The sequence below is a fragment of the Equus przewalskii genome, chromosome 1, assembly GCF_037783145.1.
Source record: "Equus przewalskii isolate Varuska chromosome 1, EquPr2, whole genome shotgun sequence".
In the NCBI taxonomy this organism is placed as follows: domain Eukaryota; kingdom Metazoa; phylum Chordata; class Mammalia; order Perissodactyla; family Equidae; genus Equus; species Equus przewalskii.
In genome coordinates, this window is record NC_091831.1 from 11,813,193 (window position 1) to 11,840,635 (window position 27,443).

At 45.4% G+C, this 27,443-nt stretch overlaps 1 protein-coding gene, 1 long non-coding RNA gene and 1 other non-coding gene across 6 annotated transcripts in view; 1 reads left to right on the forward strand and 2 right to left on the reverse strand.

The window, feature by feature from the left end:
- Positions 1 to 1,165: 1,165 nt before the first annotated feature.
- On the forward strand, positions 1,166 to 19,947 carry LOC103547113 (uncharacterized). Of its 2 annotated transcripts, XR_543862.2 has the most exons (3): positions 1,166 to 1,691; positions 7,361 to 7,445; positions 8,049 to 8,300. It is a non-coding gene; the product is annotated as an uncharacterized lncRNA (long non-coding RNA). The 2 variants fall into 2 exon arrangements; XR_011529894.1 differs by lacking the exons at positions 7,361 to 7,445; positions 8,049 to 8,300 and adding an exon at positions 19,629 to 19,947 and having other exon boundaries at positions 1,230 to 1,691.
- Positions 9,155 to 27,443, reverse strand: part of WDR11 (WD repeat domain 11) — a 57,706-nt gene continuing 39,417 nt past the window's right edge. For 2 of the 3 annotated variants that reach the window (XM_070584836.1, XM_070584948.1), the window contains 13 exons: positions 25,914 to 26,020; positions 25,378 to 25,492; positions 24,817 to 24,988; positions 18,269 to 18,377; positions 17,306 to 17,368; positions 16,044 to 16,109; positions 15,057 to 15,237; positions 14,312 to 14,407; positions 13,631 to 13,796; positions 13,020 to 13,117; positions 12,214 to 12,359; positions 11,336 to 11,416; positions 9,155 to 10,117 (listed from right to left, as the gene is read on the reverse strand). In XM_070584836.1, coding sequence (XP_070440937.1) covers positions 9,961 to 10,117; positions 11,336 to 11,416; positions 12,214 to 12,359; positions 13,020 to 13,117; positions 13,631 to 13,796; positions 14,312 to 14,407; positions 15,057 to 15,237; positions 16,044 to 16,109; positions 17,306 to 17,368; positions 18,269 to 18,377; positions 24,817 to 24,988; positions 25,378 to 25,492; positions 25,914 to 26,020 — 1,557 coding nt within the window. In that variant the 3' untranslated portion in view covers positions 9,155 to 9,960. Of the gene's footprint in view, positions 10,118 to 11,335; positions 11,417 to 12,213; positions 12,360 to 13,019; positions 13,118 to 13,630; positions 13,797 to 14,311; positions 14,408 to 15,056; positions 15,238 to 16,043; positions 16,110 to 17,305; positions 17,369 to 18,268; positions 18,378 to 24,816; positions 24,989 to 25,377; positions 25,493 to 25,913; positions 26,021 to 27,443 lie in introns of those variants that run through there. The other variant, XR_011529846.1, reaches the window with a different exon arrangement.
- Positions 20,793 to 20,894, reverse strand: LOC139078319 (U6 spliceosomal RNA). Its single transcript, XR_011531262.1, has one exon. It is a non-coding gene; the product is annotated as a U6 spliceosomal RNA (small nuclear RNA).

A 27,443-nucleotide genomic window follows, 5' to 3' on the forward strand; every position in this document is an offset into this window, starting at 1 on the left:
CTTAGAAGAGACCATGGCAAGGCTGTCTTTCCACCCTGGGGAGCCTAAGAAACAAAAGAGAAGGCAAGCTACAGAGGCCTGTATTATTCAGAGACCCGCAGGTCTAAGAAATCTCACTGTGTGTGTTCCTTCCTCAGGGTTGCTTTTGTTTTCTGGTTTAAGTGTTTTTGTTTTTTTCTTCCCCATGAAGCTTCCAGGGCTGGAAGAAATTTGATGATCTAAATCTCAGCTTTGTGTATATACAAGACACAGTTTCTCTCTGAGAAAAGACATTAAATCTTTTTGCTTCAGCTAAGATCAGATAGGGTCAGAGAGAGCCCCGAGGCTGTGTTCTGGAAAGGTGGTGTTTCTGTGGCTCAGGTGCCAGCCTCTGCAAGGCTCAGACCCCTGGGTCACCCCTTGTCCCCTGACGCCACATGCCAGGAATTCTGTTGCGAGTGTGGAGTCATTGCTTTGACCTCTGTTTAGAATCACATCCATACCCAGCAGTCCCTGTGCATCTCAGGCGACTGTGCCCACAGCAAACACTGAACCTGGACCCATGGGATGCTCACAGACAGCATGGAGGCAAGGAGGGGAGGGAGGGACAGACGGAGGGCAAGAAGAAGGGAATGAGGAAGGAAGGAAGTTGGGAAGAGCGAAGAGGGGAGAAGGGCATTCCTTGTCAAATGTGTTTAGCTGGTGTTGGTTGAAACCCAGTTAAGCAGGATTCTTTATTGCAGGACTTCTCAGAGCCTTTAAAGTGTTGATGTGCATGGTGAATCTCCAGGAGGAGGCTGTAGAATGTCTTGTTTTCCCAACTTATTTGATCCCCCCTTTTTAATGGACTTTGTTTTTTAGAGTTCTTCTCTTCTCTGAAGAATATCTGGTGGGACCAGTGTTCCTTGGCATTTCCTTTTGGAGACAATATTCTAAACTTGAACTGTCACCTCCACATTACAACCTTTACTCTCCGCAAGTGTGTATTTTCCTTCCGCAGTATTTATGGTGTAGCTGCTGTGAGCCTGCACGGACAGCGAGGGAGGCTCTCAATGACTCATCTCTCCCACTGTTTACTGAGCTCAATCCAGAAAAGTGCTGGGCTTTTCACAGCCTGTGCTCCACGATGGGCGCCCAGGGCTCCGCAGCTCCCTCCCTCCTTCCTCGGAGGTGAAATGTGGAGCTCAGCCCAGGCCCAGGGAAGGAGGGCCCTTTAAAGTTCCCCTCCCCCTGTTCTCTCCTCCCTCCTCCCTTCTCTTTCTTCCCTCCTCCCTTCCTCTCCTCCCTTCCCTCCTCCCTTCCCTCCTCCCTTCCCTCCTCCCTTCTCTTCCTTCCCTCCTCCCTTCTCTTCCTTCCCTCCTCCCTTCTCTTCCTTCCCTCCGCCTCTCCTCTCCTCCCTCCCTCCTTTCTGGGGCTCCAAGGCTGCTCCAACATCTCCCAGGGGCTGGCCCGTAAGGAGCTGTTTCAGGGCTCGGTGCAGAGGGGCGCTCAGAGCCTGATGGAGTGATGAGCGTCTCCCAGTGCTGTGGACGGCCCCAGACGGCCCCAGACGGCCCCAGACAGCACCTGCCGTTGTCCCTTGGAGGTGGCTGTGAGGCCCGCAGGCTGCAGGGCAGGGAGAAGACCCAGAGGGTGGGGATGGCTCCTCCCATCCCTGGTGCAGGACCTGGAAGCCAGGTCTGAAGGCAGGTGGGAAGATGCACTCCTGGCAGGTAAGCAAAAGGGAGCCCTTACTCTCCCCGTCTAGGCTCACATTTCCCCGGGGTGGGGGTAGGGGTGTAACGAGCACCCCTGGTTCCTCCCCCAGCTCCTTCCTGACGGTGTGAGGCTGGTGGGAACCTGGCCACTCCTGGGCCACACCGGCAGTTACTGCTCACGAAAAAGCAGGCAGGTGACCAGGCGCTGTTCTCGCCTGGCCTCCCTGGGTTCCTTCAGTGGAGCCTGCAGGACGAGCAGGTGTCCCAAGGGCACCTGGAGGTTAACTAATGGGAACACTAATGATGCCCTGTCCTCACTTGGCTCTTTGGGCTGAGAACGCAGAGGGGAGGAGGGTGAGCTCCTCTCCAAACCCTAGCTGCGCACAGCTCCCGTCAGGGGCGGGGAGGCCTCCCGATTCCTGCTGATGACTGTCTCCCCCGAACAGCCCGCAATGAGAGCCAGTGTCCATCATGCCAAGCTCTGTTCCCAGAGCTTTACAGAGGCGCTGTCATTAAGCCCCTTGCACAGACGAGGAAACTGAGGCACGGGGTGCTAACTTGTCAGGGATCACACACCTGGCAAACAGTGGCGCCGGGATTCAGACCTGGACCCGCTCGGGGCCCAGCACGTTGCCACCTTAGGGAGGCGAAGCTGGCAGAGCTGCCGGGAGGGACACGGCGTGGGCAGAGCAGGCAGACCCCAGGGTCCACCCCCAGCAGGGACCCAAGTCCTGGCTTTTCAGGGCAGGGCTTCCTGTATGTCTGACAGATTTCAGAAAAGAAAATACAAAGCAACGACACGTGATTTTCCTTTCTCAAAAGTACCTTTTTGTGTATTCATTGGCTACAACAGAGGAGGTCGTCAGACTCTCTAAACACTCCAGTTAGTAAGTTTTCAGAGTTGTATTTAAGCAAAACACCATGTGTGTTTGCTAACAGAAATGAAATATGATGAGAAAGAGGCGTGTGAGGGGGCTAGTTCTGTGACATGTGACAGGAAACAAACGGAAACTTTTAAACTGGGATTACCCAACACCTGTCGGTAACCTTTCTAGAACATTCTGTGGAGAGTCAGGCAGGCCTGTGAGCCTGTCAGGCAGTCAGGTGGGAAGGCCTCTGGGGCCTCAGGGGTGAGGACTCTGGCTGTTGCTGGGCTGGGGCTGCCCTGAGCCCTCCTGGGGCCCTACCTCTCAGCAGCCAGGTGGCTGTACCCTCCGTGGGTCAGACCCTTCCTCAGGGACCTAAACATGTGGCTGTCCCCCATCACATGTGCTGAGGCTATCTCAGGCTTGTACCAGCCTTGACTCAAAGCCAGCCCTCTCTCTGGCTTTTCCCCAAAACCCAGTCACATCAAGCATGTGGTGGATTTCATAGTTTTATTAAAGATTTGTGGGGTCATGGGGAGAGCGCGTACTGCCCAGGCCGTGGCACTCCCAAGAAAAATCCCCATTAGGTGTGTCTTCTCTCAAGGCAGCTCCATGACAGCACTGCCAGGGGGCGCATGGAGCAGAGGTGGGCAAGGGGCCCGCAGTCCCCAGCACACGCTCCCAGAGACGGGTACTCAGCGCCTCACTGCGGCCCGGCTCCCCCCTCCAACCCTGCTCACCTGCCACCGGGCTCAGGAGGCAGCCCTCCCCAGGCAGGGCTGGTCATGAAGAAGCCCCAAATTGTTTCTTGCTGCTGCCGCCAAGGCAGAGGCTCCCAGGACCGCCCCCTAGGGAACTCTGACCTTTCTGTCCCCTCCTGTCCCTCTCTGCCTGCCTTCTCAGGCTGCTGGGGCCACTCTCAGGAAAACTGAGGCTGGGGGGCCTCTGCATCCATTCCTCTCCTGGACGACAGACGGCCCGCACATTTTCACACTGATGAAGGGCTCGTTCACCTGCAAACCGGGCCAACAGGACGAGGGCTTGGAGAAGGGGCAGAGGTCCCACGGGGTGGTGGCCAGGCTCCCTTGCCCCTGCACAGCTTCCCTGCCTGGTTTTGTCTGAAGCAGGACATGCAGGCCAGTCCTGGCCCCGAGCGCTTCATGCCTGGGAAGGAGTCAGGGCTTCTGCACAGAGACGGCCTTAGGCACACTGCAGACCTCACGTGGCCCTTCCTGGTCTGAGGCCTTGGCACCTGGCTTGAGTCCACTAAGCAGCACAGGCTCCTGGGCAGGGGACAAGGGGCAGGGACCCAGGGAGCACCTTGGTCAGGAAGGAGCCCCCCGGTAATTGGTTTCCGGGGGAGCTGCTCTGACAAGAAGATATTGCCAGCCTCACTGGGACAACTTTGGCCTCTCCTGTTCCTCTGTTGCCCACCAGGCCCCCTTCATTCTGTATCCCTCCATCCAACATTTATTATCCAGGGCTTTCTACGTGCTGGACCCTCTTCTGGGATCTGAGGATTCAGGAAAGAACATGACAGACCCAGCCCTGCCCTCCTAGAGCTGACAATCTAGTGAGCGAGCCAGGCAAAAAACACATCAGGAAGGGGCCGGCTCCGTGGCCGAGTGGTCAAGTTCGCGCGCTCTGCTGCGGCGGCCCAGGGTTTGAATCCTGGATGCGGACATGGCACCGCTTGTCAGGCCACGTTGAGACGGCATCCCACATCCCACAACTAGAAGGACATGCAGCTAGGATATACAACTGTGTACAGGGGGAGTTTGGGGAGATAAAGCAGGGGAAAAAAAAAAAAAGACTGGCAACAGTTGTTAGCCCAGGTGCCAATCCTTAAAAAAAAAAAAAAAGAAACACATCAGGTAATGTTGGGGTTCCGGAGGAAAATGAAGCAGGTCAGGGAGTAGAGAGGGATGGGGCACTATTTATAAGAGCTGGATCAGGGTTGGGCTTTCTGATGATGAGGTGACATTTGAGGCGAGGTCTAAAGGAGGGAGAGAGAACCATGTGAAAGGCTGGGGAAGAGAGCTCCAGGCAAAGAGCACAGCAAGTGCAAAGGCACTGAGGTGGGTCCATGATTGGCACGTTCAAGGTGAGACAGAGATGTGGACCTAGGTAGGTCGCCAGGGGCCAGATTGTACAGGGCCTTCCTTATAGACAGGCCATGGTAAGGACTGGATTTCACTGCATGTGCGTTGGGAGCCACCAGAGAGATGTGACCATTATGTGTCTAAAGCATCGGGCTGGCTGCTTCGTGAATGGACGAAGAGCTGACAGTGGAAGCAGGGAGATGCCAACGCTGCTAGGTTCCTGGCTCCAGGCCTGAACTTCCTTCTCCAGTGCAGTCGCTGGGACCCACCACGGTGGTCTGCGGGACACACAGCCTCACTGCCGAGCAGGGACCCTTCCCTCCAAGTCTGTCCCTCTTGCCTTGGCCAGCAAGGCTGTTTTGAGAACACAGCTCCCCTGCTACCTGGAACAGCTGATGGGAGCCACTGCCCGGTTCTCCGGTGAGCACAGCATGCAGGGCTGGTCCCTCATTGTGCCCCCCATAGGGGACCAAGCAGCTGGTCCCCTCACTCGGCCCACCCAGCCCCAGGGGACATTTTCCAACATTCCTGAAAGGTGGAGCCAGCTGCTCATGTTGGTTCAAGGGCTATTTTCATGACCACACCTTTTTCTGTGCTGTCTCATCTGCTGGGCACCCTGGGTCCGTCCTGCTGGTCCTGACTGCACCCATCTTCCAGGGCCAGGCGAAGATACCTCCTCCCCGGGGGCTTCCAGGGAGTCAACCTGCTCCCTCTCCTTTCTGAACCCCACTGCGCCCGCTGGGCCCCTCTCCTGGTCTGTCTTCCATTGTTTGCTGTGTCCCCTTTCACAGTCATTCTGAGGGTTCTGTTCAGACCTCCCCTGGTCGGGGGTGAATTTCCCCGTGCCCAGGGCTACTCTGTACCTCTCTGCTCCCTCCCAGCCCCAGGCTTCCCTGGCTTTAGGGAACTGCCTCCCACAGGAGTCCCTGGAAGGTGGTGGCTCTATACATACTTGGAGCCTGGTGGTTCCCACGGGCGGGCATGGGGCCGGGGATGGTGAGGCTGCAAAGGGCTGGGATGTAGGAAGGTGATCCTGAGTCTCAGGCAGGAGATTGCTGTTGGGGGGGGATTTTCCGGGAGGAAGTGCCGGAGGCCGACCGAGCAGGTTTCTAGACGTCCCTCAAGGAGAGAGAAGGGGATCCACCTGGCTCCACATCAAGTTCTTTCTGCTCAAAAAGTTTTCTCCAATGCCAGAGTGGGTGACATTAGAGATGTTAGGAGTCACTCTGTCCTCCTTTTCTCTCTCCCGCCCACTCACGTTCTAATCCCAGCTCCCGCTTGTCTGTGCCACGCAAGCAAGACTCCCTGTGGTGAGTGAAGGGTGACAGTCTCATCCATCTTCCAACGAGCAGTGAGGCTGACAGACGGCACACGTTCCTGAATAACTAGTAAGGATTGGAGCATCCTCTAGACTGACAAGGCCTTGCACCTGTCGTCTCTCATCGTTCTCTCAGCCACCCTGGGAGGTCGGCAATATTAGCATCATTTTATAAATGAGGCTCAGGTGACAACTTGCTCAAGGCCAGGCCGCTGGATTGCAGGGACGCACCGTCCCTACTCCTTCCCCTTTGCTCCCGGTCTCTGGCACTGGTGTTCAGAACCACAGGGCTGAGTGGGTTCCCAGGGGGAAAGAGCAAAACCCGAGGCCCGGCTGAGTTACTGTGAGCCAGAGTGTGGCTCTGGCGGGCCCTCTGAAACATGCAATGGCATCTCTAAAAGCAGAAGCTTAGATCAGCTTCTTAGCATCACTGAAATTAACTTACGTTGGGATCTTGCTAGAATACCAGCGCCTAGGACTGCTCTCTAGCTACTTAATGGGACCTGGTAGATTTTCCTTGGCTTAACTCTTGGCAAAGTCTAGCAACTTAGGACAAGCAAGGGTCTGTCGTTCAATTAAATTCCCAATTGATATGCATTCCAGAAGAACACTGGGAAGTAAGCCTAACCTGTACAACTAAATTTTATTGCTGGACACATAGTTCTTAAGAAAACGATCTGAGTCATTTCCCCCCAAATCAGCCTGAAGAAATCTTCCGTTTCTTAGGCCTTCCTCCTTACCTCACTCCCTTCCACAATGTATCTGTGCAAACTTACGGTTTGCCAATCTCTTCCTTGAGCTTTCCCATTTGACTATATCGCAGACTCGTCGGGCCTTCTCTTCTGATCACTGCTCTACAGTAGTGCCCACGATGGCTTCGGACGTAACTATTTTTCATCTTCCACCCTGCCTGAAGCATTAGGGCTTAAAAATGATGGTGGAATGTCAAAGATTGGAATAAAGTGAGGGTCTTAATAGAGCAGAGCACATTAGGAGGTGTCTAGAGTAGAAATGAGATTTGCTTAAAAATGATGATAATGGGGGTCGGCCTGGTGGCGTAGTGGTTGAGTTCGTGTGCTCTGCTTCAGTGGCCCAGGGTTTGCGGGTCTGGATCCCGGGCATGGACCTAGCACCCCTTGTCAAGCCACACTGTGGCAGCATTCCACATAAAACAGAGGAAAATTGGCACAGAAGTTAGCTCAGCAACAATCTTCCTCAAGCAAAAAGAGGACTGGCAACAAATGTTAGCTCAGGGCCAATCTTCCTCACAAAGAAAAAAAATGCTGAGAATGAAACAGTTCTTGGATTGAAACTTTTCTATCATCTATTGCTGTCTTCTATCGTGGAACTGTCAGGAATAAGAGTAAGGTCAGCCTGGGTGATTCATGTTGTACGTAGTTTCCTAGACCCACTGCCACACGGACTTGGGCCTGTGAAGGAGCTGGATGGGATGAAGCTTGCAACAGCATCTTCCTGAAAAGAGGTAGGTTCTGGTGCACCTAGTCGTAGACAACTCGCAAAGGGCCTTACACTGCCCTGTACCCAACAGGGCAGCTGGACACCTGAAATTTCACCACAAGGAAGCATTTTGGACCCGGAATAGGAGTGGATAAACTCGTTCCTATAAAGGGGTGGACAGTAAATATTTTAGGCTTTTCAGGCCCTGTGGTCTCTGGTGCAAACCACTCTACTCTGCTGAATGAAAGCGGCCACTAACGATGAGCGACGGGCATGACTGTCATCTAGGACAGCTTCTTAGCATCACTGAAATTAACCTCACAGGCATGAGTCACTTACCAACGGAGAGACGTTCTGAAAAATGCCTCATTAGGTGATTTCGTTGTTGTGCAACGTAGAGTGTACTTACACAAACTTAGATGGCAGAGCCTATTACACACCTAGGCTATATGGTACTGATCTTACAGGACCACTGTCATATATGTGGTCCATTGTTGACCGAAATGTTGTTATGTGGCGCATGACGGTATTTATACAACAGGCAGCGAGCAGGCCGAGGTCTGCAGGCTGCAGCTTGCAGACCCTTACCCTAGAGGAACAGTCACAGCAGAGGCCCGTTCTTGTGCAGCTCCCCTCGCCTGCCTCCACGTCGGTTCATCGTACTTGAGTGACGACTGCCATCTCAACCAGCTGGACTGTGACAAAAGCCCAGGCGCTCAGTCTCGTCCGCTCCGCAGGTTCCTACCGAGCTGCCGTGCCTGGTCGTCTCTGTTCCCACCTCAGGCAATGCCCCACTTCCTATTTGTGGCCTCACTCCAAAGCATATTTAATGTTCAAAATGCCGTCCTCTGGAATAAAATTTCTTTTTCCTCTCTACTTACTAAGACCAGTATTCTTTTTTCCTTTAGCTAGTTGATGGTTGAATAAATAAAATACATCTGGGGGCCGGCCCCATGGCCGAGTGGTTAAATTCGTGCGCTCTGCTTCAGTGGCCCAGGGTTTCGCCGGTTCGGATCGCGGGCGCAGACATGGCACTGCTCATCAGGCCATGCTGAAGCGGCATCCCATGAGCCACAACCAGAAGGACCCACAACTAAAAATACACAACTAAGTACCAGGGGGCTTTGGGAAGAAAAAGGAAAAATAAAATCTTTAAAAAAGTATATATATACATATCTGGACAGTGATTTAAATAATAAACAATACAAAGAGAACTGTGTTGGCCTATGGCCATCAGAGACTCTGTGTAACCTGCCTAGGCAAAGGAAAGTGAGCGAGGCACAGGACCAATGGAAGGATCCTGGGTTTGTTAGGACATTTAGCCAAAGTGTCAGCCTGGGAGCAAGCATTCCTGGAACAGGTCCTTCCTCTCCATGGGTCTCAGCTCCTTGCCTAAGGGGATAGGAGCTACGATTCTATCTAAAAATCAAACCTCCTGGTGGGTGTGAGGATACGTGCCACCCTGGACCTCTGGGAAGGAAGAGACGGGAATGCCATGCCCTTGCCTCGCCCCTGGGAGCTGGGGCTGAGCCCTGCTCCTTTGGGAGCCCAGAGGCAGAGCTGCCCAGGCGCGGGGCTTCAGTCCTGCTCTCTGTCACACCCCGGGAATTCCCACACCGGTTTCTCTGGATTCAGTGAGTGGCCTGGACCTCGGGAGGTGGGAGGTGGACTGACTCCTGAGAAGCCAGCACAGCACCTGGCCTCACACGCAGTGACAGAGAGAACACAAAGGCCTGGCTGGGATTTCCTTTTATTTATCATTTCTGTAGGTTATAGACATTTAAGTTCTCAGCAATAATTTATAATAGTAACATCTCATATCTCAATTGTTGGAAGAACATAAAGACAGAAAAAGCACAAAGAAAGACTTCAAAAAGGAGGTTACTATAACATATCACAGGAGTTAAAATTCAAAATATCAAAGACTCCACATATCGGAACAAAACATAAAGCCTCAAATTTCCCCGTGAGCCTATGAGCCTGAAATTACAAAACTCAGCAACTGCCTAAACGAGGGAGGCAACGGTTCTGTTTTCAGGGTGAGGAACAAGGAGCGCTTTGGTAAGCAGTCCTTCGCGTGCAGACACTCTCGCTCTGTTGTGTCTCGAATGACTGCATGTAAACACGGGCACTGCACGCATCTGAGAACAGGTCTCACCAACTTCTTCTACTATAGATTCGTCGACCATCTTTAGTCAATGAGAAAAGCGATTTAATCACTTGAATTTTAAGTTTAAAAAAATTAAAAGTATTTCCAGGGACTCTTAAAGCTCAATCTCCCAAGGTATAAAATGTTGTACGTTTTCGAAATCTGAAGCCCTCAAGTTTTTTTCTCTGAGATAAATACAGGACAGAGAAGCTGCTCCTAATAATGTAAATGCTCACATACTGTGCACGCATAGCCTTAGAAGTGTGTGAAACAGCTCACGAGGACCCTGGAGGGCATCCTCATCAGTCTGGACCGTGACCGTGACACAGCCAGGCCGACTCCCCGCCCGGCCCCGCTTGCGAGGTCAGCTTCCCTGGCACTTATTAACCTGTCACTCTTCAGCCAGTTCTTGCTTGGGGGATTCCAGCTCATTCAATAAATCTCTGCCAGCCGCTCCAGCTTTCGAAGCAAAAAGAATTGCTCCCTGTTTAAAACCGAGGTTCTTCAAACTTCGGGCATAATCTGCATATATGGCAGACACGAGTTTCTGTAAGCCAGAGTTAAAGGAAAGAAGGGCAGAAAGGGCGTGACCACACTCCCTCCACCCAGGATCCCGCAGGCAGGGAAGGAGGCCCAGCTCTGCCGGGACGCTCAGGAGGGCAGCACCGGGCCAGTGCAGGCACACCTGCTCTGGGGGAGGGCAGTTCCTGGCTGGGGAGGCCATGGCTCAGTCTGCAACCAGCTGAGCCCAAAGCTTCTCCTTTGCCTAGACGACCCAACTAATGTCCTCCCAGTTTCTCCACGACCTGAACACAATTAAAGACCGGAACAAGACAGAGACCAGCAGAGAGACTCACATGCCCACCCTGGTGCCATCTGAAAGGCTGAGAGGCTGGCAGTTTGGGGGCAGACAGAGCCTCAGTGAGGTTCTATTTACAAAGCCTGCCCCGAGGCAGCAGCTGCAGACAGCTGGGTGCCGGGTCTTTAGACGCCCTGCTCCACTGTGCTCTGACATTCAAACGCTCCTTCCATCTACAGTCAACTTCGCCAGTGTCTAGATACTTGATGTTCAGTAAGTTCAAGCTTAGTTTAATTTTCTGTAAAAAATATACAGAAAACCAATATCTGACACGTAAAGAGGCCACAGCGTAATAATTCAAGAAAAAGGGCAGTGAGAACAAGTAGGGCTCTGCAAACACAACAAACTGGGGGTTGTATTCTCAAGCCCATTCTTTTCAAGGAACAAATGTGACTCAAGCGATGTCTGGAAGAAATAAAACGCTCCTGGTTAGAGGAGGGTTAGAGGAGTGACACCTGCATGGCACATCTCCTTAAGTGCTGTGTCTTGGTCGACATTAGATTGTCGCTGTGGGTAACAGTGTGTCCTTCTTTCTTAGTTATTCCAATATGTATTTTTCAGATAAATATAAACAATTTTACTCCATGGAGTGCATTGCTTTGAAATGATACTATTTTAAAGTAGCAGGCTCTTATACATTTCCTAAATTATTTTCTTTTTCTTTAAGTTCAAACAAAACATTACAACATGTGGGATCCCACCCCTCTCAGTCCTTCCTGCCTCCCGGTCCAGCTGAGAGCGGACGCCAGCGGTGGAACGACCTTCTTTCCCTCCCTTTTCTCCCTCTTTCCTGGCTTTGGTGAATCAGAATATGGATCCTTCTTGATAAAATTTAGTTCCTGCCCAGGCAGCAAGACTGAGAGGAATTCTAAAACCCACTTTGGCATAAACACCCTGGCAAAGGATATCTGTGTCCCCACTGACTTCGATGGCGCCATACTTGAGACAAGCTTCCACAAACAAGGCAGCTCTGTCGAAGTATCTCATGCTGCTCAACAAACAAAACAAGTGTTAGGCTTGTGATTTACGGCATTTGGGGTAGAACCATCCAAGGGCACATTTCTACGTAAAGACTTGTACCCATTTTCCCTGGAAACCCGAGTGCTACGTAAGTTGCACTAGTACCTTCCTAAGCCCTGGCTTACAGAGGAAAGGAGGGGACAGTACTCATGTCTCCAACCCTGAGCTCTTTTTTATTAATACTTAAAAAAAAATGTGAAATAGTTGAAATACACAAAAATGTACAGAGATAGAACAAATATTCAGGAACCCCCTGTGCTGATTTAACAAGCAATCTTTTGCCCTATTTGCCTCAGCCTACCTCCTTTAGTTTTAAATAAACCAAATGTCCCATAACAAGTGAGGGGTATTACCCTCCAAGATTTTCAGAGAGGACATCTCCAACTCACCACTTTCTGGGACCTTTCCTACCGTTCTCCGGCCTTAGTTTCAGTTGCTCCACTGAAAGCTGAATTGTCCCCAATTCTCTGAAGACTTCTTTTACATTCAGACTTATTTTACATACAAATGTAAATTACATTTATATTACAGGTCCCTGTTAGGTCTGACTAGTACGTTGGTAGGAAAACAACATAGCTCCTAGACCAAATGAGGAATGAATAAACAAGGACTCTTCCATTCTCTCTAGGTTTTGTAATAAACCTAAGGTATATGCTTCTCCTTTCACACCACACATGGAGTCCCACCACCCACCCAACAGAGCCTCGAGAATATGGCGTGATCAGGCACGGCCCTCCTGACCAGCCACGGGACACGCGCGTGTACCTGTGAAGCGTCTCGGCCACGCTGGAGAAGCAGCCCAGGGAGAGGAGGACCAGGAGGGCCTTGGACTTCTGGTTGACTTGCGGAGAGCAGAGGTGGTCGACCCACCGCTTTAACACATCTGCGCACTCTTCAGAGTTCAAACGGACCTGCGAGGGAGACCAAGTTACAAAGACATCCTGCACTACACAAAGGAAAACAGAACTCAGTAGAAACGGCATCTGCTCCAACGAAGCAAATGAGAGGCTCTGCTTTATTAGCACACTGCCCTGACGCAGCTGCTGACTATGAACAGGAGTGAGAAGAGCCTGAGCCTGAGGGAGGCAGGGGCCCGGCAATGCCTCTGGGCTGTGGTCAGGGCTCACACCCCAGCAGGGAGAGCAGCCAGCTGCTTTCACTTCCATGCAATCTCCATTTTTCCATTAGAAGAAATGTAATTTATACTCATAAAGAACAGGAGGATGAGAGTTATAAGAAAATATTTGCAAAAGAGCTTTACAGTCAAAAAACACTTCATAATCATGAGTCAAAAGTTCAAAACTGAATTTTTCTTTTCTTTCTTTTTTTTTTTTTTGGTGAAGATGATCAGCCCTGAGCTAACATCTGTGCCAATGTTCCTCTATTTTATATGTGGGACATTGCCACAGCATGGCTTGATGAGCAGTGTGGAGGTCTGTGCCTGGGATCTGAACCCACGAACCCCGGGCCACTGAAGTGGAGCACTTGAATTTAACCACTATGCCACTGGGCCAGCCCCAAGACTTAAGTTTCTCTCCCAAATGCTCAAGGCATCATCTGGAATCACCTACTTTTGCAAGCCAGGCAGCCCGGTTCCACTCGCCGTACGTCTGCAGGTAACGGCAGGCATCTGCAGCCTTGTCTATCAGGCAGAGCAGCTGAACCCCCTCTGGAAGACAGAACAGCAGCCCCCTCAAATGACACTGTGGCGCTGTCTCTGACAAGCCACTAAAAAGTAACATCACCATTTGACTTCATCTAGTCTTGTGCATTTCATACCTACTGAAGACATTCTCAACTTAAATTTTAAAATAAAATATTAAAATAGAGTTCTACAATGTTGAGTTCTACCACTCAGGCAACCAGGGCAGGAAGCACAAATGTAGTCCAGAAAATGGCCAGTAAACTCTCTCTCTCACTGGTGTTCATTGTTTTAATTTGCCTGGGTTTGTCCAATTTATGCTATTATTTTGGTAATTATTAATAGTACCCCCTTTCACTCTTAAGTGTTCTGGTTTAGACGATAAAATTATATGGCCATCGTATAATTGGCTAGCAATAATCTATTTTTCTCTACCATATACAAAAAAAAGAGAGAAATATCCCTAATAATCACCACTTTGCTGGGAAGGGGCCTCATTTCCCAGAGTGCTGACGAACATGCCCACAGAGCGGGCCTTACCTGCCAGCTTGCCGTTGGCAATCATATTAGTTGCCACCAGCTTTATGGTGCTCTGGGAGGGGCCCGATGAGGTGACAGTTGTGACCAAACAGGCTTTCAGCGAATCACAATAATAATGCTGGTTGTCTGCACTTGTTTCCAGTAGCAACTGCACAGCTCTGTCTGTCTAACAAGAGAAACAGTTCTTCTAATTCTGAGACCATTTTCCTCCAACACAACGTCTTTTAATTCAAATTTGGAATGCTGAAGTCTATTGCTGAAAGGCGACTTTCACTTGCAAAAGCTGCTCATGAGTGCTTTGTTTCCGTATACAAAACTCAACAGAGGTGCTGCACCGCTTCTTGGGACAAACGGAAAACCACAGCCTGGTTTATGTCGGTGCTCAAGGGACAGCTTATTTTAGCTCTGTACCAGTCAATTCAGAGACACACAACAAAACAAAACAGGCTTCATTTGACCTCAAGGAGGCCAAAATCATACGCTGGTTAACCACACATTTCCGGTGTCTCACAAGGTCTGTTGGTCTTATTTTGAAAGTAAGCCTAAATTTACACTTATACTTCCAGGGACGCACTATCTCACACACACACACATACACACACACACACACACGTGATGCTCTGAAATACGAATCAATTAGCAATTCCATGAAACATCAAAAGACTTATAAAATTGCCGTACTTGACCCAAGAGAAGTAGCTGGTCGGTACATTTCCTTGTATGATCATAAGTTGACCGTTTTACTTCCTGTAGATTAACCCTCTCCAGCTGAAATTTCTACAGTAGGAAAAAAAAAAAAAAAGGAAGATTTTGAGCCTGGATTATAAGACTTGAATTATTTAAATTTTACTATACCTAATGAAGTCATTTTAATAAACATTACTTTGACTTCTGAGGTCTTAGATAATCAACTTTACAGAAATCCAACAATTTAGTAAGAATTTGAAAAGAAAAAAATGTTGAAATGTAGTATCATTTGTATGCAAGTCTGCCTGCTTACAGAAACTGGCACTTGAATAGAACTGGATGAAAAAACCCTGTGTATTGAAGTACTCTTCTGGAGGTTAAAGAAATTATGAAGCTATGTGTCTATATACAGAAAAGTAAATTCAAACCAAGTGAAAGAAATATTTGTTATTTGTAGAAAATTAATAAAGAGAGAAAATTAAAATGAACCCTCTAAGTTAAAATGTTAAGAGAAAGAAAAAATTAAAAGACTGTAATAAAATTTTAATGTGTATTAAAAAACTCAGTGAGCGTTTACGAACTTTTCACGTCCTGAGTCAGGCTTTTGTAAGCTAAAGTGCCAAGGGACTCACTTCTCCCATGTGGACCTTAACTTAGTTCGGAAGTTTCCCAAATTTAAGATACTTACAAAGACCTAAGTAATCAAGACGACAGCTTTAAACTCCAGGAAGTGTCCTACCTGAAAGTAGGCATTTTCACAGAGGACATCATAACATATGTCCAGTGGGTTGGTCACCCTGTGGTCCCGAGGAGCAGTCTCTGTGGTGGCTGGTGCGCTGGCTGGCGTCTCCCGGCACAAGCTGTGCAGGTAGTGGGCCGCGACCGTCCAGAAGTGCAGCTCCGATTCATCGCCGTAAAGCCTGAGGGGGGAAACCCACGTTCCCACGGAGCGCACACAGCCACTCGCGCCTGGATGGGGGCTGCCCACCGCAGCCTGAAGTGCTGGGGGCACAGTGCTGCCACATGACAGACATGAAGTGCTGGGGGCACAGTGCTGCCACATGACAGACCGTTAGGGACACTGGGTGTGCCTGGCAGGGTGAGGAAGGGAAGCAGCAAGTTCTCCAGCCCCGTTACTGTCTCCAACAATACGATGGCCTGACTGCACAGGGCCCGTGCCCACGCAAGCCTCTCTCTGTTCTGTGTTAAGAGCAACACGGTGGTTCTGAAGCCTGGGCCACTGTTTACCCACACGCCTTTCAATCTGGACCACAGCTTCGCAGCAAGGAACAGGTTCCTCTTTGTAAGTCACTAGATAAGGTGTGGAAATAATTTGCAATTCATTCTTTGGGGAAAGGAGGGAAATGTCTTTTTCCTAAGGGACAATTCTACAATAGTGAGGAAGCACAGGTTATTGCTTCTAAATCTAACATCGGTCTAGTTAAGGACAGGCCTTTTGTAGTGGATACTTTAAAACACATTTTAAAAAGCTGTCTGTAGGAGGGACTGTTTTCAATAGGGAAGCTCTAGAGCTCACATTTAAAATATAATTTTTTCCTATTCCTATTACTACTTTCAAAATTAATTCTAAGTCAGATCTAAAGGAGGAACTGATATATTTTTCCAAAATCTAAGAGTTGCTTGGTCTTAGCTAAAAAACCCTTAATAAGAGAAACAAGTTAACCTGAAATTCTGTCTCTTAGACAGAAGTCTCACACAGTGTTACCTTGAAACGAGCAGGCACCTCTGCAAGAGTGTGAATTCCGGATCAAGCAAGAGTTTCTTTATGTCACTGCAGACAGGAAGCCAGGCAAAAGCAAGACAAAACTTTTGAATCAAACAATAAAACAAGGAAATGAATCAATATACTCTTGAAATGGAAAATTCCACTCAAAGGCTATGTTTAGAACTCAGGAAAGAAGTTACTTTGCCATGACCTTGAAATTACAAAAGCTTCATAGGGCTCAGAGGGTGTCTAGGCTGGGAAGTAGAACCATCAACCACCACAGGGGAGGGAGGCTCTGATTCTGGTTTACATTCTTGCAACAGTTTCAAAAACTCATGTTTTTCAAAATATGAACAGCTATCTGATTATAGGAACAAGAACGTCATTGTTGATAAAATGATTTTGCTAATCAGGAATAGTATATGGAGAGGATGCATTCAGAATTTATTTTTGAAACTATTCCAAAAATAAAATATTTAAGGAAGAAAGGCCAGTGTTTTTATAAATTGATAGTTCTAAAACATCCAAATATAGACTATTCATAAATCAGGGCAGGGAAGGTACTTTTTAAATCTATTCTTTTCCATTTAAAAACAAATGTTAACCTTTGGATACAGAAAACAATCAAGTAATTATTTTGAATTTGACATCCATAAAACATTCTATTATGGCTAATTTATTAAATATTATAATTATGTGTGACAGATTCTAGATTGCAAAAATATATTGTTTTACCAAGAACTTCTTGTAGACTCATATTTTTCTACTACCTTTGCAATATTATTCTCAATGCATACTTTTAAAAGCTCTTGGCTCTAGAGAGCACATTAACTTCTTAGGCAGCACTGTGTGCACACAGCGCCTGACACAGAGAGCCTACTTTAGAAGAAGGAAGCCGGCACACAAGAAGCGCCCTGCGCGTGCTCTACTCTGAGGCTTCACAGGGGACCTGTGGTGGAGGCAGGCTGCTGCAAGGACACTAACACCACAGCTCCTGCTCCTGCCCGGACACGAGACCAGAGCCATCTGATACTTCGGAACTTGTGGAAGACAGATGTTCTGTCACTGTAACTATTAAATAACTACTTTTTCTACAAAACAAAGATTCTAAAGGGAAATAAACTTCTGTGAATAGAATGGTTTCTCTCTGGGCCACTAGAATTTTCTAAAACACAACTTATTTTAATTTTAAAAAGCCTAAATTATTATATTTTTCTTTCTTATATTCTCATCTTCTAATAAAACATAGTTGGAGTGCTTACTTAGACAATGAATTCAACTGCTCCTGAAGGAGATTCTTTATTTCTTCATTTTCTGGATAATCACTGTACAGAAAAGATCCTGAATGAGTTATCTCTTCACTTATAACCATTTATTTCTTCACCGGGAAAAAGTTGTGGTAATATAGAAATAACCTCTTTGAAGTCCTTAGTTAAAAACCTAGTTATAGATCAAAATACCAACAGTCTACTCAGGAACCCAAGAATTATCACTAATAGCTGCTTCTACCTTAGTGAAAACAAAGAAATGAGTAAAGACAGTGTCTCTGGCTTTCAAGAAACCAGAAAATTTATCAGAGGGTTCTAAAAACTACCATGTTTAGATTCATGTTAATAAGGAACTTGGTGATAACTGAAGGAATCTGCTCATTCCACTCTGCAAAACGGACGTTCCTTTCTCTCATTCATTTTCTCATTCATTCATTCCTGGAGAATAGACACCTCATCGCATTACTACTTTTTTGTTCCCCAACCCATGCCTGCCTGTGCACTCCACATGGCTTAAGTTCAATGACACTTGTGAGTTTAACTAACAACCACTAATAAGTTTCTGTGAATATCTTTTTGCAATAAGGCAGGAATTGAGATTTATAAAACACAAAATACCTCTGCAGTAGGCCTATTTTTGCTGCTTTTAAAAAAAATTTTCAGCTTGGCCCCAATTCCTCTTGGCCTCAACTGGCCCTCTTCATGGTCATTATGCCACAGCCATGTTTAGACTGTGAGAGGTCCACGCAGCCTGTGTGCTCACAGCTGCCAGACACCCACTTTCATGAGGCCCCAGCAGGGAAATGAGAGGCAGACCAGGATTCTTTCAGTGTGGCTGCCACCTCTGCCTCAGCTTGATTTTCAGGTTCCTTGCAGTACAGGCCACTCCTGATTTTCATGGGTGTCCTACAACCCCAAGAAAATTAAGAAAGGAAAACAAAAATGGAAAAAACTTACACATGAGAAATGTCCAAAGAAAACTGTCCATTCCAGGGCTGGTGTAACAAGAAAGCTTTCAAGGCGAGGGAGGCCCTAGGAACAAGCAGGTAGGGGCACCACACAGGCTCTAGACAAGAAAAAAAAAAAGTTGTTTTTTTTTTTTTTAAAAGATTTTATTTTTTCCTTTTTCTCCCCAAAGCCCCCCAGTACATAGTTGTATATTCTTCGTTGTGGGTCCTTCTAGTTGTGGCATATGGGACGCTGCCTCAGCGTGGTTTGATGAGCAGTGCCATGTCCGCGCCCAGGATTCGAACCAACGAAACACTGGGCCGCCTGCAGCGGAGCGCACGAACTTAACCACTCAGCCACGGGGCCAGCCCCAGTTTTGTTTTTTTAAAATAAAATAAAAATTTATTCTACTACGAAGTCAGCAGAGAACAGGGTACAACATGGGGTGGGGGGAGAAACCGTGAGACTGCATCTCCTATCCCCCAACATGCTTTCACCAGGCGACTTCACACCCACTAATGATCCTTGCTTGAAGCAAGTATTACGATAGGAGTTGCAAATTGGTGATTTTCTAATTCTGTCTACATTTATCAGCCATCACTCTTCTGTACACATGAGCTTTCTCTTCTTGCCCACATCCCCTTCTCTCTCTTTGAATATTACTATGGAATGATAGACTGTTTTTAAAAAAATCAACACTGATATCAATACTACAAGTATTCTTGTGACGCCCAGGCTGCCCCAGATTTGATAATGGAAGTCCCTCGAAGCTGGTTTCTGTATCCTTATGATAGGTTGTCATTGGTTTTTCAACCCCTCCTTAATTTCTGACTCATCTTGCACATTTTCTGCCTCTGTTCTGGAACAAACTGTCTAAGGAGCCCTGGTTCTTTTCAGTCAGGAAATGGAATTTATAAACCAACATCTGGGTGCTAAGACTGCTCATTGCCATTGAAATGTCATTGCTTCTAGGCCTTAAATTAGTGTACAGAGCCAGAAAATACATTTTCTTTTAAAAGTCATGAATTTATACTGGCCCCTCCAATTCAAACCCAGTCCAGGAATGCTCCTCCTCATCACCTCCTACTCCACTTATGTCTCCCTTTTCCCTCAGCAGGAATCCTAGTTCCCCCAAATTGCAATTTATTTACTAGTTTGTTCCAGCCTGTAATATGCACAAAACAGTTTCAGAATTATTAGAGCCACTGTTAACTACTCAAACATAAAGTTCAAAATTCCTCTGCAACTGCTCTTTTTCTCAGAATATAAAATGCTAAGGTGCACAGTGAGACTTCCGTTTGTGTGGTTATGGTACCAATCGGTTGTACTGTTAAGTTCAACTGTTTCTTTTCTTTTCTGCATGAGGAAGACTGTTGCCAAGCCAACATCTGTGCCAATCCTCCTCCATTTTGTATGTGGGATGCCACCACAGCACAGCCCAATGAGCAGCATGCAGGTCTGCACCTGGGATCCAAACTTGCGAACCCTCGGCTGATGAAGCAGGAGTGCGCAAACCCAACCACCACGCCATCGGGCTGGCCCCAAGTTCAACTGTTTCTTGTGTTCAGTTTTAGGGTTTGCTTTTTCTTTCATCCTTCTTGTTTTCATTGTATTTTTTGAATATGTAAAACATTTAAATGGTTCAAAAGTTGAAACTATAGAATAAAGGTATACTCAGAGAAGTTTCAGTCCTATTCCCACTCTCCTCATCTTCCTACCTCCTATCCATAACCATTTTCTTTAGTTTCTGGATTATTCTTTCTGGAAAGTAAGTAAATGCATACACAGACTGTCGCCACTCTAATACACTTGCATTTTTCACTTACACATATCCCAGATAGCACTCTATGTCAGTTCACAGAGCTATTCCTCATTCTACTTTACTGCTGCATAGATTGTTTCATTGTGCAGAGGTTCCCAAATTTATTCAACCAGTTTCTATGGACAAGTAGTTACTCTTTCCAAAATTCTGCTATGGTCCTATGTGTGGAGGTACATGGAAGGTAAATTCTTAGCAGAGGCCTGCTGAGGAAAGAGGCATAGGAGCTTTGTTAGATGTCGCCAAATTCCTTCCTACAGGGATTACTCTGTGAGCAGTGTATGAGAATGCTTGTTTCCTCATAGCCATGCAACAAAGTGTATTTTCAAGCTCTTGAATTTCTGTTAATCTAACAAGTGAGAAACAGTTTCTCAGTGTAGGGTTTTTTTCACTCAATCATTCAACAACCATTTATCAACACCTACTATGTTCCAGGCTCTGGAGATACAGCAATGAACAAAACAACCCCAAATCTCAGCCTTGTGGAGCGTACAGTTCTATTTGGGGAGCAAAACAAGATGGGTAAATGAAACGTATAGGATGTCAGATGGTGTGAAGTGCTGTGGAGAAAAGGAGGCAGAGAAGGGAGACAGCACACCACACAAATCTGAAGTGTACTGCTTGGTGAAATTTTAAGCAAATCTTTGCAAGCCTCCTGCTGCTCTGGCTTTCCCAGAAGGCTTTTCTGGCCTCCTTTGTCTACAGTGACTTCTCAAAGATATGGAACACTGCATGAATTTGCATGTCATCCTCACACAGGGGCCATCTAATCTTCTCTGTATCGTTCCAATTTTACTGTGTGCTGCTGAAGCAAGCACTTTACCATGGTTTTAATTTGAATTTTTCTTATTGTGGATAAAGTTGAGCATCTTTTCATATGTTTAAGGGCTATTTGTATATCTTTTTCTCTCTTTTGGACAGTCTGTTAATGACTTACAAAATATTTTCTCCCTATCATTTGTATTTTGTTTTGCTTATAGTCTCTTTTGCAATGAAAGTTTTTTTAGAAAAAATTTTTTCCATTTAGTCAAATTTATCTTTTCTTTTGTACCTAGGTTGTAAAGGAAGGCATGAAGTACCTGTCAAGAGTGAGGCTTTTCTACCTACCTGCAGAACTATTAAATCAGCCCCGGAAGGGATAAAGGTGGTTAGTCTACCTAAGTTCTTTGTTTCTATTCATCCCTAACAGATGGCCAACCATATGATCCTCATATTTTCAAGTCAGCCCCTTTCACTTTCAGACTGTAGTAGCTGCTGGCATTAGGTCACAAAATGTTTGGAAATAGTACATGTCAGAGAACAAAACGTTAGCAGTACAAATTAAACTCAGAATGGTTCAAGAAAGTTTCTATGCTACGTGGTAGTTTCTTAATCAACGGACAATGAAAAGACACAAGAGAATCTTCCTAGAAAGCAGCACTCCAGGGTTTTTATGTAATGTGAGCAAGACAACATTTACTAAGTCTGAGTAAACTGAGGGAAATGTCTGATTTTTAAAAACAAATATGTGTTATTTCTCCAAAGCAAAATATTGTTGATAGCATACCGATGAGCATTTAACAAATTGAAAGTAAACTCTATTACTTCCTACCCTTTAATGAATTTAAAAGTTTCTTCTCCAGAGCAAAGATTAGCCATGAAAGAGTAACAGGCGATCATCTCACAGCTGGAGAAACTCACCTACAAGAGCTCATTCACTTCTGGAAAATTACACAATTAGAATGAAAAGGCAGTTGGCATCATCGCTACTTCTCTTAGACACATTCTGCTTAGTCTGGGCTATGCTATCTGAGGTGTTAATCATGCCCAGGTGTTAGCTGCCTATCTGACAGCAATGCAGGAAATTAGAAACTGAAGAGCCAAGAAGAAAAGCAGAAAAGTGACTCCGCCACTTGGAGGGAGCCAATGTCAAGGGGAGCAGGCAATTGGGGAAGGAGAGGACTCAGCTCTGGTGATTTTGTTGACTGTGATACAATGAGCGGGGACAAAGAGAGACAAGGGACCCTATTGACTTTTTGGGCAGAACAAAATTTTTTTTTTTTTCCTTTTTCTCCCCAAAGCCCCCCAGTACATAGTTGTATATATTCTTAGTTGTGGGTCCTTCTAGTTGTGGCACGTGGGATGCCACCTCAGCGTGGCTCGATGAGCGGTGCCATGTCTGCACCCAGGATTCGAACTGATGAAACACTGGGCCGCCTGCAGCGGAGCGCGCAAACTTAACCACTTGGCCACGGGGCCGGCCCCCGGGCAGGACAAATTCTTCCTTGTCCAGATTGTTCCATGCTTTGCATGTTGTTTAGCATCCCTGGACCTCTGCATACTCGTAAGTTATGACAACTTTTTCAAATGTCCCAAATGAAAACTCTTGGAAATGACCATGGAAAACTGAGGCAGACATAGAGGAGAGGTTCGTGTATGTATCTGATTTTAGAAAGCTTCTTTCTATATGTGCTCACTGAGGAAAAATGTGTTCAGCAGTGGCCCAAACAGCTGGGGAGGAAGTTAGGTTGAACAGTCTCTGACACGATGCTGATGCTATTTAAAGTGTGAGGAAACTGCATCATACTAGAATGTTATTAAACAAGTCTCATACTCTTGAATTCCTTTTAGACGCTACTAAAAAAAAACATTAAGATTTTTTTAATGCCATTTTATGCCCCTGAAAATAAGGGAGCAGGCAAGAAGGGTTCTCCAACTCAAAAACAAGGGAGCCAGTCTTCTACGTTTGTCTGCCCTCCCCCTTTACTGGGGGGAGGGGGGTGAGAAATGTGAATGGGGGGCAGGGTGGAAGGGGACTATCTAAGCTGTTCTAAGAAAATAGACTTGAATCAGTATTTTATGACATTTTCCACTTGTTATCAAGGAGGACTGAAGAAAATATATTGACTATGTCAACGTATGTGACCTACAATGATTTTATTTTTATCCCACATCACTAAGTCCAAAATACATCTCTAATTCCCAAGAATAGAAATGTATTATATCAAATATACTTTTTCCAGGACTAAATCAGCATGTATTTAGAGGTAAACACAATCTCTTTTTCCTAATTCCATATTTACACTATCACCAGTTTTTATTCTTTAACATTTACTGAGTGTTGTTCTGAGTTTCAAGTTCAATTTGTGAAATGTATGCACAATTTTATTGACCTTTCCCCATTACTATTTAAAAATTTTTTCCTTACTGGCTGAGGCTGCACCACTAGAGACTGGATAGGAATGATTTTTGTTTTCTTTTTAATGTTAGCAAAGCTTTAAAAGAAAAATGCAATCTAAAATCTGGCTGCAGGTTCAGATGTTCAAGCACGGTATCAAACATGGGTTAATGATGAGCTCCAATTCTGCAGTCAGTTTAATTTAAGAACAAGCTACCTTGGCTTGGGGGTTTTTAGATTCAAATTTTAAATTAAAAGTGAAAGAAAAACTTTTCAAACATTTAGATTATATTTGCACATCTCTTTACCTAGAACTGTAACTAAATAAAAAGAAAAATCATTCTTGAAGTTCCCTCAATTTCCTCAATACCTTTAGGTTTAAAATTGAATCAATGCTGTCCTTCTCAGGGAGGAGGCCTTGCTACTGCTGCAGAGCTGGCAAATGTCTCCAGGGGAGACACAGGAATGCAATGCCCAACTCCTGCCCTCAGCAGATGGCAGTCAGAGTTACACAGTAAGAAATGGTGGGACATGAATACAGCAGCAGGGGTGGGGCAGTGACAAAAATGAAAGCACACCTAGCATAAGTTAAAGGTGGCCCGGCCAGCATCAGCAGCAACTTCATTGTGCCTCAAGCATGAACCCAACATGAAAGGGCAGGTTTTTCAAAACACTACTGTCTCTGAATGTGCCAAAGTTTGACTCCACAGAAAAGGTACAGACAATTGCCAGAACTGACAATTCCACACTGAAATTCAGTAAATGACCAAAACAAGTCTCTTATGAAATTTGTTACAGATCAGACAGGCTGGAGCATGTACCAAAGGTAGTCTTGGAGAATACTGAACGTGGGAAGTTTCCTGCTTTGCTTCAGTTAGGATCAGGGTGTCTGTCTCCATCCCAAAGCAGCCTCCAAGGATGAACACTGCATTTCATCAGACAAAAGCTGCCTTTCAAACTGAGAGATGAGTGCATTCACAATCTCCTCATTCTTTTTTTAAAGTCACTTACGGGGTTATTTTTACTAAAATATTTTTCAGTCTGGTAAAAAGGAATCTCGAGACAACCATACAAAAAAGGGTAAAAGGCACGACCATCTCATTTTATTTTGACTGGCCATTTAACAAGTCATAAGATAGACATCAAAGTTCAGGATATTCGGAACACTCTCCAAAGTGATTTTTCAATGATATATAGTTGCAAAAGATATAAGGCTCATTATTAAAAAGCCAGCAGAACCTTACCACTAGATTCATGTCCTCTGATGAGTTCTCCTGAATTCTGAATAAGTCATTTTTGTAAATGTAAACATCTTTGATCTTTTGACAAAGCACTCAGAAAAGGGTCAAAGAACGGGCACTTGCCAAACCAGAGTGCGGAATGACTGACGTCTGCAGTTACAAAGGAGTCTGGCTTCTCAGCAGTAAAAACACTCAAGCTTTAAGCTAACAGATTTTCTAAAACTCAGATTCTTAGAAAGTAAGATTGAAATGAAACAGAAGCAGCTCTATCTCCCAGAAGACAGTAGCATGCGCAAAATAAAGCCAGGTTTCAAAGCACCCTTTCATTAGAATTCCATACCAGTTAACTCTTGCTCGTCCATTCTGAAACACGTAGACTTCATGGACATCTCCAGGACTCTGATACACCCATCATCTGATGCCAAGATCACTTTATCTGACGTACACCAGTCCACGTCCAATATCCGAAAGGTCACATTTCTCCCGCTTCTTAAACTGCTCACCATCTGAACCTTCAAGAGTGAATTTGGTTGTCACTTTCAGAAAGAAAAGGAAGATGTTTATCATTCTGGATTAAATGGTCAAGGAAAGACAGTGCCTGTGGCAAAGGCCCAGTGCAAGTTTAAAACTGAACAGTCTTTGGTAATCTATCCTCCACATGCAGACTGCATTTTAAGGGACTCAAAGATAGTGAGAACATTAAAAAACAATCTGCTGGGCTGTCACCTTTATTTAGAACAGAATTATTATAAAGGAAAAATTTTTAAAAAAGAAAATTGTTTTAAGAAGCTTGACAAACCCATTATATAGTTTTCATTTCTAAATCAGAAGGAAGAAAGAAATATATAGTTCCTGTGAGCAGCAGCTTCACTGCAGTGTACCCTCGTGGAGCTGGGCCTACCTCTTTAGTATCCCACACTTCAGCTCCATCATTGTACATTGCTATTAATTTTTGGTTTCCTTTACCAGGAGCAAAACGAATCTTCCTCACCCAACTTCGGTGTGTAGGTATCCCTCTGAGAACAAATAAACAAAAACCAAAACACCAATGTGAAGTAGCGTGGTATCTTGTCACCAGAAACCATGTCCAATGTCTCTTTCTATTCCCCTTTTTGACAAGGTCTGGTGATAGGAGAACCACTTTACTTTCTGGAAAAGGGGCTACATCTGACAGACAGGATCTGCCTTTTAACAACAGCTGGAATGATGTCCCAGTGCTTCTGTGTGGGCCACCTGCAGATAAGGTGTTCTATGAATGATCCGGAGCTTGGGTCAAGGCCCTTCCTCCCAAGTTCAGTGACACGCTGAACTTGTCCAAGCTACACTGGCCATGTTTAGTGATTCTGCTTATTACCAACCCACAAGTCTCCCACAGAACCATATCAAGAGGTTAATTCTTTTTAACCAAATTAACAAGGTTGCACTTTTGACTCATACCTGGATACTCTGCCTTTCAAATCCCAAAAATTTAAATTTCCGTCCATATCTCCAAGAACCAATGTATCACCTTTCCAAGCAATGCAGGTAATACTACCCATACTTCCCTAGAAAATAACAGCAACAAATGCATCTAAATTTCACTAGTTGGTACATAACAGAGAAATATTTTTACTTAATAACTGTGATGAAGCAGTAAAGATATTTTAATAAAACTTAATTATAAATGGTTTTGCTTTAGTATGGATGCCATCACACACTAACAGATGGACACTAAAAGAGCTACCTAGCACTAACAATTTCAACTACAAAGAAACAGGAGATTTTGATTTGATAGATGTTAAGTTGCCTGAACTACATTTAGAAGGAAGGGATGTCTTTTACCTTACAGAAAAGAAAATTAAAGGAAGAAAAAAAGAGAAGGAAAGGAAACGTTTTCCAGAGAGCTCTTGTCTCCAACTTCTGTCTCACTGCAAAAGGATAACTAAATCTACTCTGGGGAAAACTCAAAGCCGTTTTATAACTAATTGTGCAGTAATTTTTCTATGGATGGAGGATCCAGAGCTTCCCTGGTACCTTCTGGAATAAAGAAGGTGAAGAGACACTGTATATTAAAGGCATCTGTGCAATCTGAATTCACAGAAAGCTCTGAAAAGAAGTTAGAATATAAAGAATGAACCACTATTGTAAGAACTACGTGGGGAAGACAGGAGCTTCTGGCTCTAACAACGGCACAGAGTGAGAAGCCAGTGCTCGGGGTCAGCTGCCTGGGCTGGAATCTGAGCTTATTACTTAGTATGTTGTGTGATTTGAGGCATGTTTACTTCATCTTTCTGCATCTTGGATTTATCATCAATAAAGTTGAGTAAGCTCATGAAACTTGAGAGTTCCTATTAGTGTTAATAAATTTACCCAGGTAAAGGCCTTAAGATGATGTCTGCCACACAGTAAATAGTCAATACATATTAGCTATTAAATAATATTACTGCTCAATTACTTCTCCACTTATTAAGAAGAAATCTTCTTTTTGCATTTATAGAACAATATAAAAATTCTCATGTTTAGTTCTCACGGTATCTGTAGTCAGGAGTGGGAAAGCTCCAAGGGTTTGCCAAATTGACTATCAATAGACTGGCATACACACCAAATACTGCATAAATCCAGGTTGGCAGTCAAGAAAAAACTGGATGAAAAATGAGTATTTTAATGAATTCAGTAAGTAAAAACTTAGACAGTTACGTTCAATAAATAGAATTCTGTACAATATGAAGCTACGCTCCAATTTTTATTTCTATTCTCCTGACTATATTAACAGAACGTTTAATTAGGAATTTGCCTTTAAATTTACTTTTTAGTCTTGAAAATTTTTACATTTTATAGTCTTACTTTCTAACTTCTAAAAATTAGAATATTGAAGTTTAAATTAGCCTAGAAATCAGTATTACTAGCTTTGAATACATGTGATGTAACACAACTGTACAATTAAACAATCTAGACCTTTCTACGTAAGACTTTGTTAATGGGATCCAA